Below are 19,097 nucleotides of genomic sequence, written 5' to 3'. Positions count from 1 at the left end.
CTTTTTATGCTATTAAGCGGCCAATTATGGCCTCTCAAGTTCGCGCGCAAATCTCAGAGGCCATAAGACAATTCGTTAGGAAATGCCGTTATTGTCGTTGTTAAGGTTTCATCATCCTTTCTTCAACTGAGATAGAAAGGTAGTGTCCCTTTTCCCGGGGTTGGGAGGGGCTGATCAAGACGGCATCGCTCAGCGGGGGGCGGGGGAGTAGGTAGGTGTTGGTCCTTATCGCGAAATTCGCGAACACTGCGATTTTTTTTATAACGTAAGCATTTCTATATTTCCCCAACAAGAAAAACCATCCGTCCGTCAGTCCGTACCGCACGACATCTTTCAAAAGAGAACCCGCAGCAGCGAGTGAATTCGCCTTCGTGCTAGCTCTCGCTTCAACGCGACCGAAGCGGCGAGAACACTGCGCTCACGAAGCTTTCAGCTTATGCCGCACTATGCGCTTTTTGCAGATCACTTTCAAGATAGGTGTACGCGCGTCTGTTTTCAAAGCGAAGTAAACGGTGAGAACACAGCGCGTGAAGTTTTCAGCAGTGGGCACACTCTGTCCACCATGCAGTTCGCTTTCAAGATACGGTTCGCGCGGCCGTGCCACAAGCAGCCGCCGCCGGAGAACGGTTGATAATGGTTCGTCGCGGATGAGGAGGGCTAAAGAGCGATAACGGCTCAAAACGAACGGAACGTCACCAGCGCGCCTGGCCCCGCCACCTGCAGTACTTCGCATGCGCCGCCGACCAGAGCAGCTCGTGTCGCCGCAGCGCTGTCGCTTATACTTGTCGGATCAAGTCTCATAACATTGATGACGACATGGACTGCGTGTAGATGAGGAAGAGTCACAATGCTTACGCACACTTAGACAAATCCGAGAGGAGTTCCTGTGTGATTTTTTTTACCGGAAATGTACAGTCAGCGGTGGAACCCAGAGTTGACAATACCTGTAGGAGGGGTGCCAAGCTTTATTTTTTGTGAGAGTCTTGCCCAGCTCCCAAAGATCTGCTCAAGCTAAGACTTGCTGATGGCTGTATGTGTTTTTTTTTTTGTATTGTCGCATGCCCTCGAACCGCCACGAATCCTACAGTGTAATAACATTAGAGCAATATTCACGTCCAAAGGGAAATGCAGCCGGTAACTGGGCTGCCTAAGGTTTGCGGCCCGGCGGCAGCTGCCCTCCCGTCCCCCGTTTCCGTTGACAAGTTAGGGGGAGGGGTCTAGAGCAATCTTACACCTCCCTCCCCACAGTGGCGTAACCAGAAAATTTTTATCGTGTGAGGGGGGGGGGCAGTCCCAATTGACCGTGGAGGGGGAAGGAGCGGGGCCATTGCCATAGCAGCGAAAATTTTACTATTCGTGAGCGTTACAAGTGCCCGGCGTGCCCCACTTGGCTACGCCGCTACTAGCCCCTCCCCCCCCCCCCCCCCCCCCGCTATCGACGCAAATCGAGCTATCAGAACGTGCATGACACGCATGCATGGCATAACATGAATGAGTTGCCGCGAAGCCAGTATGGATGTCGTCACATCATCATCATCATCAGCTTATTTTGACATCCAGCGCAGGACGAAAGCTTCTCCAGCGATCTCCAATACCCCTGTCTTGTGCTAACTGGTTCCACGTGTCTTCAAGTTTCCCAATTCCATCACGTCCACATTATTCTCTGCCGTCCTCGACTGTGCTTCCCTTCCCTTAGCACCCATTCTGCAACTCCAATAGACCAGCAGTTCTCTCCCTTACGCATTGCAATGTCTGCCCAGCACGACTTCTTCCTCTTAATGTCAACCAGAATATCAGCTGTCCCCGTTCGCTCTCTAATCCACATCACTGTCTTCCAGTCTATTATCATCATGCCTAATAATTTTCATTCCATCGCTCCTTGCGCGGTCCTCAACGTCTTCCCAAGCTTCTTTGGTAACTTCCAAGTTTCGGCCCCATACGTTAGTAACGGTAGAAAGCAATGGTTAGCAGTAAGCTCCCTGGTCATGATTTAGTAATGCCTGCCGTAAGCTCTCCAGCTAATGTTTTATTTTTGTTAGTTTCTTTGACCAGAGGCCCCTGCGAGTAATTAACCTCAATAAACGTATTTCTACGCAGGTTCTAGAGGCTGACTGCCGACCATGACATTCGTTCTCTCGCCAGGCTGCGGAACATTACTTTTCTCTTCTGCATACTAACTCTCAATCAGACTTACACTTTCTTCGACAAGTTCCTCAAACGTTTGTTGCAAATAGGCTGCAGCGTTGCTGAGTATGCCAATGTCATATACAAACCGTAAGTTGGTGAGCTATTTACCGTTAGCCTTCACTCCTAACCATTCCCAGTCTAACTAGTTGCACACCTTTAAGTATTCAGTGATAGCATTGTAAATATTTTGCCATTGATCATATGAAGCCTTTTGCAGATATCTGGCTATGCAAAGTCTGCGCGTTAGTGTCATCCATTCGATATCAACATTCGTGGGAAACTTCATTTTTGACCACTGTTCGGAGCCAGTGCGCTGCCGCCTAGGTGCCCCAATCTAATCATTCCAGCTACCTGATTCAAGCGCAGGTAGCACGCGTTTCATGTATAGCCAATATCAGCGCCTTAACTGGCAATACCCGCCGTGGTTGCTCAGTGGCTATGGTGTTGGGCTGCTGAGCACGAGGTCGCGGGATCGAATCCCGGCCACGGCGGCCGCATTTCGATGGGGGCGAAATGCGAAAACACCCGTGTACATAGAATTAGGTGCACGTTAAAGAACCCCAGGTGGTCGAAATTTCCGGAGTCCTCCACTACGGCGTGCCTCATAATCAGAAAGTGGTTTTGGCACGTAAAACCCCAAATATTATTGTTATATTATTATTATTAACTGGCAATGTTCATTTATCATATACTGTAAGCTTGTTCACTTACTCCCTTATAATTAGGGTGTAAATTAGAAAGACTGGGGTGTTCCAAGGGTGTTTTCTTGTTGAACACCCTTTTCCGTTAAAAAAGGGTGTTTCAAGGGTGTATACAAAGGTGAAAAGATGAATACACCCGCATTACACCCATAAGGGTGTGAAAATTTTAAGAGTGTAGGTGGCGGGTGATTATGTTATGGTACAATGAGCTACTGTGTACACGTTGTCCAATATGCGGATGCGCACTGTAGACGCGATACACACAAGAGTAATCTTGTCCACACAAAAGTAATCTTGTCACAAAAAGTTATTGCGCAAACACATTTCGCACTGTGTGCACATCTCACAGGTTCTAGAGGCGATCGTGTAAACCAGTCTCACTTAGAAAGTTCAAAAGTGATTTTATGGCACGTTGGGCACGCTAAACACTCCTCCACGCGCCCAAAAGCTTTTCTTCCCAAAAGGGGCGGGAGTGCAAGCAGTCAACAGTATATTTGAGGGTTTTTCGTTCGGCCGCATATTGAGGGCACATGCAATTGTACGTGAGCTATTGTCTCGTGAGTGTGACAGACGCTACAGTCAGGGTCCCGTGCTTGTCCATTCTTGTGAAGGTATCGGTGGGTCTATGCCACACCCAGCCGTAACCTATGAATGAGTGTTTCCTGGCCTCTCCGCAACCGAAGCGGAAGCCGGAATTGTAAACCTTCGTCAAGTCTATGGAGGCGCTTTTGCCGATGTTCGGGTATGTCCCAATGTCGCGCCATAGAAGTTTTGATGGAGTCATGGAGCAAAGCGTTTTAGTGTCATGCCGGGAAAATGAATCTTTATAATGGTTCCGTCACTGTGCGCCTTTTTTGCTCACGCGTCAGCCTGTTCATTTCCAGCTATCCACAATGGCCAGGGATCCACTGTAGCACGATGGTATGGCCGGAATGAGACGCCTCAGCAAGCAGAGACATGATGTCATAAACCAGAGGACTGTATGCGGTTCTGTCATTCATATAACTGCTGATGAGTTGCAGTGCTGGTTTTGAGTCACAGAACACTGTCCACTTCTCGAGGCTTTGTTGCAGTATGCTTTATTTTTAAGCTAGTTATGTTTTATAGTTTGGACGGGAAGATTTTTGTACTGATTTGGCACGTCTACACCGGTATCAGCTCGGCATGAGTGCACCATTTGAAATCTGCAGGTTATCTAACTGGATCCGGTTACGAAAGCCGCAACAAAGTAATCCTCAAAGAAGGAGAGCGAGCGAAAAGAAAGCTTACACGCATAATGAACAACATTTTTAAACAGCTCAAAATAATATCTATTTGTCTTCGAAGAAGCTTGCTTCAAATACTTTCCTGGAAGGAGTATACAGCGCGGTTGGGAACATCTAAACGAAATTTTGATTGGTAGCGTTTAAGGGGACTCTTATTGAAGAGAGAAACTATAAGACGAGCTGTGTTAGTGAATCACCCTCACGTAAAACGCCTTAAGACCCGTCCTTATAGCGCGAGAATATAAGAGGCTTGGCGCGGGCCACTATATGCACGAGGGGCGACGCCGCCTGCACCAGGTCGCCGCCATGGCGTCATGTATTTTGACGGCCTCTTCTCAGGCCTGTAGTTGGCGTCTATTAGTGGAACCACATTGTATTCTGAAGGAGCCAGAGACCGAACTCGGCAAGTTGCAGAACATTTACTGAGCCACAAGGGTTCAATGAAATACGATTACATAGCCTGTAATCTGTGACGTTGCACTGATGCTGATGGGGTCTCGGCGAAGACTCCATTAAAAAAAAATGAAGCTTTGATCTTGGTTTTCTCTTCTAATATCAACCTATTACCGCGATATTAACGAGTTCTGAAAGCATACCTTATCAGTAAAGCTGATTTAGTGTTCCTCTTTAGAGCCAACGCGTGTACGTCGCAGCTGGCATGCGAGATACGCTGCAGTGGAGGACTCCGGATCGATTCCCACCGCGCGGTAATTCCAGCCTCCGATCTCAATGCGCGCACCGGCATTCGGCGCTCGCGGCAGAGCGCGAGATCGCTGCCGAGCTACGGCGACGACTCTGCGCGTGCGAAAACTTTCGCGCTCATTCGCGCGCTATGTGGAGCGCATGCGCTGCTTTCAGTCGGTGGGGGCCGCTTGAGCAAACCGCAGTGGTCAGCGGCCATCCTCGCGAAAGGCTGACGAGGAGTGGGACACACTGCTCAGCTGAGGCTCTTCCTCGTCGGTCTCTTGGCGCTTTAATGTGAGCAGCCTCGTTGTCCGCCTTGTATGCCTCGGTGTAGCGCAGGAAATGGACGAGGCACGAACAGCAGCGGTTCATTGCGTCGTGAAAAGCTCGGGAACCACTGTGGTGAAAAGGCGGCAGACGACCGGGCGCACGCGGTCGGCGAGAACCCGGAAAAAGGCGGCACGAGGAGGATCGCGTGTCCGGCGGAGCCTGCAGCAGGCACGACCCCGTGCGTGCGGCGGCCCGTCTCGCGCGCCGGCCGTCGAAGAGAAAGGGCCCGCCCGAATCTCGCCTCTCCGCGGTATGTGGCCGCTCGGGTAAACCGAGAACGAAGCAGGCGCGGTTTGTTCGGATGCTTTTCCTTTTATCCCCTCGGAAGGGGCGGCCCGAAGAGTGTTCCCGCTTGGCGCGTTCGGGAACGGAGCGAACCTCGATCACCGACTCCTTTCGGTCGTGTGTATGCATGCATTTGAGCCGGCCCTAATTCCGTGTACGCTTCAGTTTCGTGACGTTGCTTGGCCTCCGGGCTGAAGTAGCGTGGCCAGTTCATCGGAGAAATTAGCCAGAGGCCTTTCTTTGTAAATAAAGGTTCTCGTTCTTATACGAAATGGTAACTGTGTTAGGACTTTTCTCCTTTGCGTGTTTTTTCTTCCGCCGACCTACAATATCCTATACTAAGCTTACTCTACTATAGAGTGTTTGGATAGCGAAATTTCCGAATCGAGTAAGAATATGCGAAAGAAACTGGGCTTCGAATATCGAATCGAGTGAACTTTTCCAATTTCTAAACAAAGCGAAATATAACGGTTGCGTGGAGTCCGTTCAGTAAAAGAGAAGAAGGCGTTACATTGTTTGGTACACGTAATGTCGTTCACAACGGGCTCTTCTGGTCAACTGAGGAACTTGCAAATGAGAAACAACCGCAAAGCGATCTGATGCACGATGACAGTGACGAACCACAGGAACAGCGGGCTGCCACGTGTTGAAGGAGCAAGAAGAGGATGCCAACATGTTGAGGTTGTCCACATTATCGGTTGCATTGTCTAAGTAAAAAATAAAATAAAAGATACCGTATGTTGCTTGAAGACGAGGCATGCGTATTGATTGATTAGGAACTACTGAGCAGGAGTTAGCAATAATACTCCGTGCGAATGCGCTCAACAACAGGTGGCGCGCCTCTCGGCTGCAGCAACCGCGGCGTGCCCGGCGGGGCCGTTGTAAACTCGCATCGGGCTTTCTTCGAGTGGAAACGGGTGTTCCACATCTTTGAATTGTGGATTCACGAATGGAATGGGCTATTTAATTCGTGCAGTAAGTTTCGAATATTTGCACATCCGTGAGCCCGTTACGCCTGTTTCGTGCACCGGCTCTTCGCAAAATGACTCGAAATCACAAGCGGATATGTGGCCCACCGCTCAGGGTAATTAGCTGGCTCCACTCGCGTGACCGTCTTCTGTATGCGTTCCAGTGCGGGTCATCGTGCAATGAGCCTGGACGTGTCGGCTCCCGTCCTGTGTCGCTCGCATCAGCGCCAAGAGTATCGACGCCGGACTCGATCAAGAGCAGCGTGGATGCTGACTTACAGAAGGCGGATTAGCAGAACGCTCCGGTTTCCCCCTCCCCTCTTGGCCTTCCTCGTTTTTCTTAGATTACATGCTGCTTGTCACATGTGCGGCACTTACACGGAAGCAAAGTCTAACATATTGGGAATTTGACGCGGCACCCAATACGGCGTCGCTGTACACGGTCTAAAAAAGAGAAACAGAAAGAAAGAAATAAGACGGCAAACCCAGAGTAACGGTCGACCTCTGTTGGCCAGCTCTGCCAGCGTATATCAGCCAGACCTTATAATCACCGACGGCTCGGCCACGTAGCAAACCGAAAGCCGTCACTTTCGTGTTTGGATTGATTGCGTACCAAGTAACGAAACAAGGAAACGTGTCTCTTTCTCGAAGTGAATAATCGCCACGACTTGCTCAACTCGCTTTTTATTGCTCTTGCGTTGTTTGTGCAGAAGATTCTGAAAACACTGGAGCGACCCGATGGGTGCATATACACGCTCCTCTAATCCCAGCAATTTTTCCAGCCCAGCGTCCCGCACTCTTTTTTCCTTCTTCCAACCTGCGCGGAGGTGCCACGCGTCTGTGTAGAGACCCCGTGTGCCGAGGCTGAGGTGCCCCCCTCTCGAGGCAGTTCTTTACAGCGTTCGCCCGGAGCACGCCGAGAGCCTCTCGCGTCACGTGACGGGTACCGATCAATCTCGCTTACGCGCACAAGCAAGAGGGGCAACCGGAGGGCCTCCTCTTCGACAGGGTGTGCACGAGTGGGCTCCTTGCCAGGTCGACGGTGAGCGCATCGGCGCGCAGCACGGCCTGTGCTCGCCAGTCTCGCTCGCGCGCTTTCTTTCCGATCCCTCGCCGTTCGTTTTCCGCCGGCACGTGAGAAGTCGACAAGGCGTGAGCGCCATGCATGCGGGGCAGTCCACGCCCGCAGCGCAACTCCAAGCGTACACGGAACGTCGAAGGCTCCAAACGCTCACTCCCGATGGGGAGGTCAGCTCTCTAAATTCCGACACGCACGTGTGTGAGTGCGTGTGTGTGTGCGCGCGCGCGCGTGTGTGTATAGTTGAGCAAATCATTGCAATTTGACTTTCTTTCTCTCTCACGACCTATTTATTGCTGTTTGGTCTGCCGTTTCTTTCTTTCGTTTATATTACGTCGTGCCGTGTCAGCACGTGAATGTGTTTTTTTTTTCTTCTTTCCCAAAGACGTTCATTAAATGCAAATGCACGTGGCTTGTTTGTTTAGCAGCGGCCGACAGCGCGCTTTCTCCGCCCATGTGCCTCCCGCAGGCGCCTGTGTGGTTCGAAGATTGTGGAGTGGAAAGCCAGCCTTCGCTTTAGTACGTCGCTTTCGCTCGTCTCAAACTGCTGCGAGCGGATGCGTGCTGTGAAATAACGCTGTCCTCTCGAGCGAGCTGCCGTCGTCCTGAGCACTGAGCGGCACGAAGTGTGCACAAAGGCGGACGTTTGCAACGTGGAGCGTGAAAAGTCGCAAGAGTGACAAAAGAAAACGGGACGACCGTTGACGTTTTGAACAACCACGCCGTAATTTCGCACTGTAGAGATGAGCCAAAGCCTTGTGCCATGTAGTGACGCGAGTGGCGTGCTCTCTCACATTGCAAGCGTGCACAGCGGCGAAATGAGACGCTACCGGGTACGCACGATGCCGCCAAGCTACCATAGTGCTGCGCAAAGAAGCCACCGCACAGCAATTAAGACCGTCGCCCTGTGTAAAGGCGGCGCTGCCGGGCATCGCCGGGGCGAATGCTGCCCACGCATCTTTCACGCCGTCGCTGCTGGCATCGAGGCCGTCAAGGTCGGCACGTTGCTTGGCCAATCAATCTTTGTTTCCTTTCGAGCCGGCCGTGACCTGAAGCGCTAATCAGTGTGAGGAGCTGGTGATTCTCATTTTGTCCTTAGCATAAAAGCTAAATTAACGGAACGGCGGAAGAAACGCGCAAATTATGTTCTGTGCACGGTGGCCAAGTCGACCCGAAAGCGCATGCCACGAGCAATCCGCATATAGTAAATGAGGAGCGTTCCATTGCCTACGCTTTTTGCCGTGTAAGTCATCATGCAGCCAATTCGTTTCTCTGCTTGGCTGCGAGTTCGCTTAGTTCCTGATCGGCTTGTACAAAAACATACGATATATATGCACCGGCTACTTTGGGAGGAGCAACCGCGACGTCAATATATTCAGTTCGACGCATATATTGACGTCGCATTGACCTTCATGCATTGGCCTCTTCCCCTGCAAAGTTTAAAAAAAGAAAGCAAACTTAAAAAAAAAAAGGAGTTATGGGGTTTTACGTGCCAAAACCACGATCTGATTATGAGGCACGCCGTGGTGGGGGACTCCGGAAATTTTGACCACCTGGGGTTCTTTGCGCATGTTGTGTGTCCCTTCTTCGTTCGACGTCCTGTCTTTGTCCGCGCGAAAGTCTAATAAGAACGAAGTTCTTTAACGTCCGCCTAAATCTGAGTACACTGGTGCTTTCTCATTTCGCCCCCATCGAAGTGCGGCCGCCGTGGCCGGTATTCGATCCCATGACCTCGTGCTTAGCATGAGCAAACTTTCATATATCCGAAAATATGCGTAATCTCGAAATTTTTGCCGTCGCACCTAAAGTCCACAGAAAAATATGTAGGGACTTTAATCGAATCAACTGTGAGCGCATCTTACTTAGCGTCTCGTTCCGTTGGACAATCTCTGCGGGATTTCGGCATGATATCAGGAATGCCACTTCGAGGAAAACTGTCGACGTTGCGCGTCTCGATCAGCCAGATTTGTATGCAAAGCAGCAAGAAACGCCGCCGTGCCGAAGGATAACCGTGTGCCCTCGGGCTGCAGCCCACGTGTACTTCCGAGCCAGCGGCCTTGCGAGGGCGACAGCGTCTGCGGCCGCTCCTCGCGTCGCTGTCTTGACCGGCGCGGCTGCAGAGACAGTTTGAGGTCGCGCGCGGGCCCTCCGTCACGACTTTTGCTGGCAGCCGTCGTCCCACGCAGGCGCTCTCTCACCGCGTCGCCTCGCGCGGACGAACGGCGCGCGTTTCCGGACACGCGGCCGTCGCGGGCCACGCCGTCGATGGCTGGCCGACGTCCCCGACGGCGTCTTGGCGGCCGAGACACGTCGCCGCCGCGTCTGCGCGCACACGCCCGTATCGTCATGTGCACGGGGGCGTCCTCCGTTTGGGGTGCCGCGCTTGGCTTGCGTGGGGCGTGCGATCCGCGGAGCTCGCATGTAGATCGCGCGATGACACCACCCCACTCTTCGTGCGGCTGTAGTTGATGCTAGTGCTGGCTTTAAATGTGTCTTAATGATCTCGCGTGGTCAGCAGATTTGTTTCCCTCGCGGTACAGTGACGTCACTGCAGTCTCCGCCAGTTTGGCAAATCTGAACTGGCATTGACAGCAATAAAAGTCAAGATAAATAAATATTTGTGGGGTGCAGTTCTAATAAGGTTCCTTAATATCACCATACGGGTCAGTAGTGGTCAAGAACGGTCGAGCAAGTAATGTCTGACGACGAGACTTGTGTTTACTAGACCAATTAAGACGAATCCTCTTTTATTAATTGTCTCCAGACACATGACTTGCTCAATCACTTGCGATCGCTTCAAGTCTCCACCTTCCTGTGAAGCTCGGTCTTACGCGTCGGTAATCATTCAATAAAGGAATTAATATGGACAAGAAAATCTCTTGTCTCGGCAATTATGCGATATATAATCTAGCTATTTACGTGTCTCACGGCTGCTGATCGCCAGCGACAAGTGAATTCAGTATGTCTGCGTTCTTATCGCGTCTGTTCTTTCTCTCTCTCTTTTTTTTTCCAGCACTGGCTCGACCCGAACAAGAAGATCCACAGACAAGTAAAAGGTGAGCTTTGTTCTCAAATATTCTTGCGCCTCTATATCTATAGTCTCGATTGCAGGCATCGCGACTCAGACTCGCGACATCCTATAGCTGAATGCATCGGCGCGCTGCAATTGCTGCTCGCATTGTGTGTTTTTGGCTTGCTCGGCATCGAGAGCGTCGCTCTAAAAAAAAAAAAAAAGAGAACAGCCGCGGAGGCTGAGCTTGCTACACATCCCCGTTGAAAGCGAGAGGGACGAAACAAAAAAAAGAAGGCTGTCAACGCCGTAGCATATATATGAGCAGCTCCACCCGATTGACGAATACGCGAATAACGGAAATGAGAACAAACGTCATGGTCACGTAGTCTGTCTCCGCTGGTTTTCACGTCCGTGTGAGGAGAATCATTGCGTCGCGGTTCAAGTGTATGTGCACGGTAACGTAGATCTCGCCTCGTTTCACTTCAGCCTTTGCTTGCCATCGCAACGAAAGAAAGAAAGATGACAGGAACAAAGGGGAGCTGGAGCAACGTGTGCTTCCGTGTCGGGCAGATTGTGACGCGTAGCTGCAGCATTTCGATCCATTTCTTTCATCCGTGTCGCACGGAACTCAACTTCCACTCTTACATAGTACCTGTCGTTTCGACACCTTCCCACATGGGTTCAGGCGGTTGGCGCTCTTCAGTTGCCACGGTTTACAATGACAAAGGCGAACACAGCACCGACGAAAAAGAAGCGAAGCACCAAACGATCGTCACGTGTGTTCGGCCGGCTCCGCGTCGGCGCGCAGTCCTCACGGAGGCGCCATCTATCCTCGCGCCAACGACCTGCCGCTGTACAAGATGTGTCCTTATCGCAATGCATCGGTCACGACTCGCGCCAAGGTGTTTCCCATTGTTGTTTACACATATAGCCGCCATATGTGGCCGCGACGCTTCGTTTCCGATTCTCGCAGGCTCACTCGCAGCGATACCGTCGCGCGCGTGGCCTTGGCCCGTGATCGTTGGACCCGTGGTCGGCGCCCGCCTGTGCCGTGCACGCCCCACGTGGCTCGTTCAGTCCGGCCCGCCGGGGCGCCCTGCGCACGCAGCCACGTGGATGCGAGGGCTCGCGCAGCATGCCTGCATATCATGGCTGGTCATAGGTGCACTGCGAGCGCTGGCAACCTTCTGCTGCCAAGACCTTTTGCGAGGAGGCCAATGGTTCTCTTCTATACCGTCTGCGGCACTAGAGCTTCCTCCCCTGTATACGATCCATTCGCGTAAGGAACGACGACTGGGTTTCTTACTAGCTCTTTTAACACGAAAGGAGCGCGGTCCAGTGACGCTTCCAACATTGGAACGTGTTGTTACATTAACGTTGCATTCGATTTTTTAAATTAAAATATAGGGTCCGATAATCCTGAGGCGAGATCAAGTGAGCAATTTAAAACTCGCATCGAACTACGTATATTATACGAATTTGAACATCCCCGGAAACAGATTATCTGGAGAAAAAAGAATCCAAACAAACGCTCCTAGCCGAGATTTTGTCTAGGAGCACCGGACGTACTCCAGACATGTCTAACTGCGACTTTGGTGCTCGTCTGTTGCCAGTTCAACACACATATGGCACTTTCCACTTGCGTCTTCGAGTGCGCAGTCAGGATATTGCGCCTCAGATGTGCAAATAGAAAGTTACTCGCATGCAGCAATGTAGTAAAATTTCTTGCACAGGAACCTGCATCGAAAGGAACAATACATATATGTGTTTAATGAATGCAGATTCAATATTGCAGTATGAATGAGGAATAATGTCCACAATACGTATTCGCAACATATATAGTGAAGTCCCTCGTTTGAACTCGGCAAGAGTTGCACCTCGATGCCTGCCTGCATGGTGTGCTGCGTATACAGGCGTGCGTCTGTTCACTGCCGCGGAACGTTTGCCGAAGGAATTCCTTCGTGCGTAAAGCTGACGAGCTGTCGTTACCCTTCCCCCGCGACCCTTAGCGGAACGGAGGCGTTCTTCCGAGAAGGAACCATAGTTCCAGGAACGCCGTTCCGTACACAGTGATCGCCTGCGGCAGATAGCATATTTCTTCTCCTTGACTTGGATTACTCAAAAAGGCGGAAAGACAAATAGAAAGACATATTGAAATAATTAACAATGTATTTCTAATTAACTCCTTAATTAATTACTTTATGCGCATATTGCAATTTACGAATTGTAGCTGATGAGTTTGCAAGACGTATTCTCTTGGATTTCCAGGATGACACCAGTTTCGAGATATTATATCCCTAAGTGTGGAATGAAAGACATGGGTCTTCCAGGTATTTTTGTGTTTCTGTGCATAAAAGAGCGTTTTGTTAAAAAAGTAAGTGGATCAACTGTGCATTCTTACGGCGAGTTTTATGGCGCACATCTCCAGTCTGGTGTCATTTTGAAAATTCGTTCCAAGTGGATACGCCACGCAAACTCACCGGCTGCAATTCATCAATTGTAATATGTGCCGAAAATGAAATAACTTAGAAATTTACTGAATTTCTTTTTAATTAGTTGAATGTGCCTTTCGATTTCTCGTGCTAGTAATGTCCACCTCTCGGCATAACCCAGCTCAAGGACTACAATCCTATTATGTGCAACAGGCGATTTTTGTAATTAAATAAAAATCCCCGTATGCACGCATATGACCGCCGCGCCGGCCAGAGGACGGATGATACCATCTACGCGGGGAAGAGAGTCCTTGCAAAAACATTTGGAGCACGCTTGAGCTTCGCCTGGAACGCGACAGCTCCCGAAAGGTCGCAGGCTGCTTCTCGCCCTTCGCGGCAGCGTACGCGACTTTCGCCGGGACACGCGTGCGGCGAACGCTGTGCACGAAGCGGCGAGCTGTCGGCCTGCGTCGCTCGGAAAGCGTGGTTGGGGCTGGTTTTTCTCTCGCGGACAGCGCCGCCGACGCCGGATTTTCGGCGACACGTTAACGCTATCTCGTGAAAACGACCCGCTGATCGAACGATTCTTCCAGACTCGTCCCTTTTGTCCACGTATGGCGTCAGTATCGAGGAATTACCGAATGCTATAAATGCGCATGTTGACCAACCGACCACGCACGGGCGGGAAGGTTGCCGGCGTCATAACGCGAGAACGGCTGCGGAATGTATTTCTCTTTCAGCCACTCTCAAGACACGTTCGCGGTCACCGTCGCCGTGCCCCCCGCTCGGTCCCCTCCTCGTCACGCTGGCGTGAGCATGGCGCGGCCTCTCGTTTTCGGGTGTCGTCGCGTCGGTGGCTCCGAATGGGGAAACGGTTGCCTGGAAGCTCGTTACAACTCGCGGAAGACAGTCTCGTGCGGCGCGCGTTGGTGGGCTTCTTCTCTCCTCATTAGTGAATGAGCTGGCTCGCACGTCCGCTTTTTTATTTTTCCTTTCCCTAGCCCGAAGGGCGCGATTTCTATCCATCGTCTGCCTCTGACGCAGCAAGCCTGACACCTGCTTCCATCGAAGCCTCTCCGAGTGGACGTGCAGAGCCCGGTTTCCCACGCTCTTTTGTAATCTTCCGAGGCACGTGATCGAGCGATCCTCTTCGCGTCCTGGTACCACGCGTCTACGTGAAATGCGCTCCTCAGTATCGCCTGGCGTAGTTGCCGAGTATGCGTGCTATCGAATAAAAAAAGAAAGGAGGGCCGAATGGCCTCCCGTTCGTACAAGTGTCCTTTGCTGTGTGCCGGCCGCCTTCGCTAGAAGTATGCCCAACACCACGATTGGTTACATGGCATGAACGTAACAACTTTTCTGTGAATAAGCGGCACGTTCTGTTGCTCAGGATGCGAGGCCAGCGGTCGTAACGAGACGATGCAGCCCCGAAATCGAATGTTTCCATGCGGGAAAGTCGCGAGTCGTTTAGCTATTGCTGAAGCTAGCAGCGATCGAAGAAGCTCTCTCGTGAGCTCGACCGATGGCGTAAAACTTTGGGTTCGCAAACGTTCGTCGACGCCGTCGCGGCGCATGTGGCTGCATCATCAAATGTCCCAGGGTCGATGAAGGTCGCCATTCCTTATTCTCATCAGACATTTTGTTCTGTGACGCTTATGGCCGCATGATCACTTCACGCTGCGGGCGAGACACAGCTGGCCTGCAGCTCCACTTGGAGTGCGCGCGAACAGTTTTCCACAGAGTCAGCTCCCTCACGACGACGTGAGGACGTTCATTTCTTGTTGCGGCCATATCGTTGCGGACGGTCACTGTGCGACGTTAACAGATTTTTCGCGCAGCAAAACAAATAACCTTACAATTATTTCGAAATAAGGGTATTTTCTAAGACAAGGCAGATCTCTGCATCTTCATATACGCTTGAATACGGCAGTAGTGAAGTATTGCCTCCCACAAGCTGTATTCACAATTGGCCGTGTGCCAATTATACCTGTGTCACACGGGCACATTTGGAAGGCCTTCCAGTCAACGGCCTTTGAAACGCCACAACTCTATCGACTCAAAGGAGCTGTCGCACTGCTACACGGCACTTTTGAAAGGCCGTTGAGTGGTTCAGGCGTTTCTCGCAAAATTGTGTAGCGCTGCGGATCTTTATGTTCGTTTTCATGTCACAAAAAGTTAAACAACATTAAAACCATTTAAAAGCACTATAATTTCTTTTATGTTTGTTTATACATTTAAAAAATGTTTGTATACATTGCCATACATATATGTTTAGTTTTTAAGTTGTTGAGTAGCGAAACTGCGGCAACGTTTGCGTCGCTGCACGTCGCTGTTGTGGAGAGTATGTGCAGTTCGCACATATCAAGTGGCAAAAATACTTTATTGAATAATTAATAACACTCATATATAGTATTTTAGAGCATTTTGGTTTGATTTGTTCTTTCTAACCGTGAGTACGAGCACCCTGTGAACGAGAGGGCATGTTCGCGCTGTTTCCGTTTCCATTGCTCAAAAGCCATCGAGATTTCGATAGAGTTGTAAGGTGCTCCGTTGACTCGATGGTCTATTGACACGGCGGCCTTCGAAACCGCCCGTGTAGCAGCTCAAACTTGACCTTTTAGTCAACTGACTATCGGTTGGAAGGCCTTCCAAACGCCCGTGTGACACGGGTATTAGCTTCTGCGTTCTTCAGCATTCGGGCGGCTCTATTTAGCCGAACGCAGAGGGACGAACGGTCAGCGTGCCTTCTCTTATCTCAGACGAGCACGTCCACGCATACACCGCGGGACACGAACAGAAAGAGAGAGAGAAAAAAAACTTGCTTTGCCAGAAAAGCCTCCTTTTGCGCCGTCGAAGCAATAACACGCAGCGCGCGTCTTTGCTGTTCGTGCCAGAGCATCAACGATACTGCGCGTCTCTCGAGGCCGCGGGCGGTCGCTTGCCCCATATCGCTTCGGAGCGCGGTACGCGGCCGGCTCGGCGCCCCGGCGATCGAGAAAAGTCGTTGACCTCCCACCACGGCCTCCGGGAATTGTGCGCGCAAATCTCGAAGGCGATGCTCCCACGGACGACAAGCGACTCGGAGCGGAGAACGGCAGCCGTCGGGAGCGCGCGCGGCCGATCGTCGAGGCAGAGACGACAGCGTTTCGTCACGCCGGCGTGTCGGCGGTGTAGTACCTGGTCGGGTAACGTGTGCTTCCAGTGGCAGGAGCACGGATCACGAGCGCTTCACTGCTGTTATCTCGCTCGTTATCGGGGCCGCTTATGTTAAAGTGTCATTAGGCAAAGTTTTTAGCTATGCTAAATTGGTAGGTTGCATATGTATATGGAATACCCATTGAGTCAATATTACCGTAAGTGGGGGCTCAGTGAACCTGGAAGGATAAGAAAGCAAAAAGTGGCGACGCCATTTTAATATTCCCGCGCCAGCTTTCTGTGACATCACGTCACTGATGTTGAAAGCACCCCAGCTGGTATCAATAAAGAATGATCGCATTGCCTTACGTAGTACCATGGTAAGAAAAGGTACCTGGATGTTTGAGAGCTCTTCCTGCAGACAACGACAACAATGGTCTAAACGGTACCGTGCTGATAAACTAAGATAACGCGAAATGCGTGACCTCTGAAGGTAATTCTTGCCGCGCTGTGGACGCGAAATTGGAAAAAAAATAAAAATAACTTTGGTCTTTATTTTCTCCCTTAATAATTGATACAAAACATTGCTCGACATAGTTATCCTGCATCCAGGCATGGGCTGCTGCAGTGTTGGCTTAGCGATTTCTCAGCTGCTCTCAGTCATCCGCTTCTATGGACATTCCAGAATAAACAAGTAGAGCAAAAAAAAAAAAGAAAAGCGAAGAGAATTCATGGAGCGGCAAAAATGGCCGCATAAGGACAGGTAAACAGGCTGCCAAGTTATTTTTGCTGAAAGAAAGCCGTACGCTTAGCATCTTTGAGGTATTGCCCACTCCAGAACCCGTTTTCGACCCTCGTGTAAGCATCTCCGCCTTACGACTCGTGTTGCAGTGTATCACATAGTATGCCACAATTTATGCGTAGTAACGTCTGTCGTGCTTTTAGAGGCTAAATATGGATATTCTGCAGTGATAGAACGAGCCTAAAGACTGTAAAGTTACCTGGTCATTGTATCTTGGGATAAACGCAAATGAGAGTTCCGCTTGTGAGTCAGGGTGCAACTTCTTTTTACGTTCTCAAAAAAATTTGGGGGGACTTATTTTGTCCCGGAACGATAATCGTTGCGTTTCCTTTCTTGAGAACTCCGCGCTCGCTACTTTCCTGTCGAGAATGCTGTGTCAAGCTGTTCGTGAGCAGTTCGTGACTTGGAAGTACTGGGCCCGCAGCGTTAAAGAAAGGAAATGCGGGCAAGACAGGTGACGATTATCGCTGTGGGACAAGATACGGCCTAAAGGCTGCAAGCTTTTTAAGAGGAAGCTTTAGCTCGGGCCCAACTCCGACGCGGCCTATTCAAATACACGTAAAACGCAGAAACGCTTTTCTGAGGTAACCCTCTGGACCCCGGTTTAACCCTGGAACTTATAAGCCCGGAAGGTAAATTCTAGTGACTGTTGGAAGCGGAAGTTCTATTTAGGGCCTGAATTTGGTTAAAAGAATCTTCAAAAATTTGAAAGTTCGAAAAAAATAGAAGCATGAAGTTTAGAAATTTATAGCTCTGCATCACGAATAGATATCGCGGTTCTGTAAGCGACATCAATTAGACCATTCAAAGCGGGCAAATTAGATATGTCAATTTTTATCTTGCGTGAATTATTTACGTTGTATACAAGGGTTCTGCAAAAGCTGTATTTGCATATTATTATTATTTTTAGATTAATGTGTGACATATCAGTTTTGTCCGCTTTAGATGTACTATTAGCTGCGATTCACGAAATTGTGATATCATTTTTCATTGCTGAGTTAGTTTGTAAACTGGATAGTTTCGTTTTCTGAAAATTTGCGATATTTGTCAATATTTATTCAAAGGTTGGCGACCTAACTCAGAAATTCGAAATCAGCCGTCACTATATTTTAAGTTTTTCTTTTAAATGCAACAAACCTCCTCAAATATGGTGCAGGGATTGCCGAGAAAAACGAATTCTCCTTTTACGTGTATTTGGATAGCAGCACCCGAGCTAAAGCTTCCTCTTAAGATTGTATCTTTAGACGATAAGTGTGATAAGGTCGCCTGCGTCCTATGACTGGTGCTTGTTTGTGGTCGCAGTACGTAGTGTTATAGCTTGTAGGGCTCAGGCTCGCCGGGTTTGAGAACTTCTCGGACAACAGTGAATAACAACAAATCGGGTCCGTTTCTTCGAACAGGTTCGAACAGGTTCGAACAGGCGAGGGTTTGCTTTTGGCAAAGTAATTTGTATTACTGTAAATGCATGACTTGGACACGAATTGAACCGGTTGTAAGGGATATCTAGCTGCATGCACAGTGTCGGGAAGCAAACTAGGGGCGCTGTGCGCGGGTCGAACGCTGCAAAGTTGGAACGACTGCTGTTTGCAGTTGCTTCTAAATTTCTTGCGAGCGAATCAACTGACGACTCAACGCGCTGAATGAGAAAACAGCATCTTCTGCTTGTACCACTGTGCTATGAAAACGATATGTCGCCTCGCGGCGTGTGTCATGATCAACTTCAGATTGTCTGAGGCCGTTATCTTTCCTGGCACCGTGCTTGCAAACAAAAGTACATTAGCGTGTAATGCTCCTGCTGCTTAAAGCATTATTAACACTAATGCTCCTTCAAGACGACGTGATGACGTTCATTTCTTGTTGCGGCCATCTGGGGCAGAAAACTATATACGAACAAAAACCAACTTGAGCTTAAGTGGAGCTTATAGTGGAGCGTACACCACTATAATTTATTAAATCGCCTGCGTGAACAAAGTACACCCCGCGATTTGAAACGCCAGCAAGATAATAAATAAAGAAGAAGAAAACAATGTTCTACTCGTCGGGAAGAGAGAAGTCCTTCCGAGTGGTGTTTCGATATCGGTATAGTATCGGTCACCTCTTCCCGGTGCGGAGGTTTCTTATACCAGTCAATCGCCGGCGCGCGTCGTACGCTTCTTTCTGGAAACGACGAAATCATACATTGTTGTCTTTCCACCGCGATGACACGCGTAGTAATAC

The 19,097-nt window shown here is 50.0% G+C and overlaps 1 protein-coding gene across 3 annotated transcripts in view; it reads left to right on the top strand.

The window, feature by feature from the left end:
- LOC135907240 (band 4.1-like protein 4) overlaps positions 1–19,097 on the top strand; it is a 196,252-nt gene that overhangs the window by 110,311 nt on the left and 66,844 nt on the right. For all 3 annotated transcript variants that reach the window (XM_065438918.2, XM_065438920.2, XM_065438919.2), the window contains one exon: positions 10,512–10,554. In XM_065438918.2, the coding sequence (XP_065294990.1) occupies positions 10,512–10,554 (43 nt within the window). The remainder of the gene's footprint in view (positions 1–10,511; positions 10,555–19,097) is intronic.

This window comes from Dermacentor albipictus, chromosome 1 (assembly GCF_038994185.2).
Source record: "Dermacentor albipictus isolate Rhodes 1998 colony chromosome 1, USDA_Dalb.pri_finalv2, whole genome shotgun sequence".
NCBI lineage: Eukaryota > Metazoa > Arthropoda > Arachnida > Ixodida > Ixodidae > Dermacentor > Dermacentor albipictus.
The sequence above is the reverse complement of the archived record's forward strand: the minus strand, read 5'-3'. Positions and strand labels throughout refer to the sequence as shown.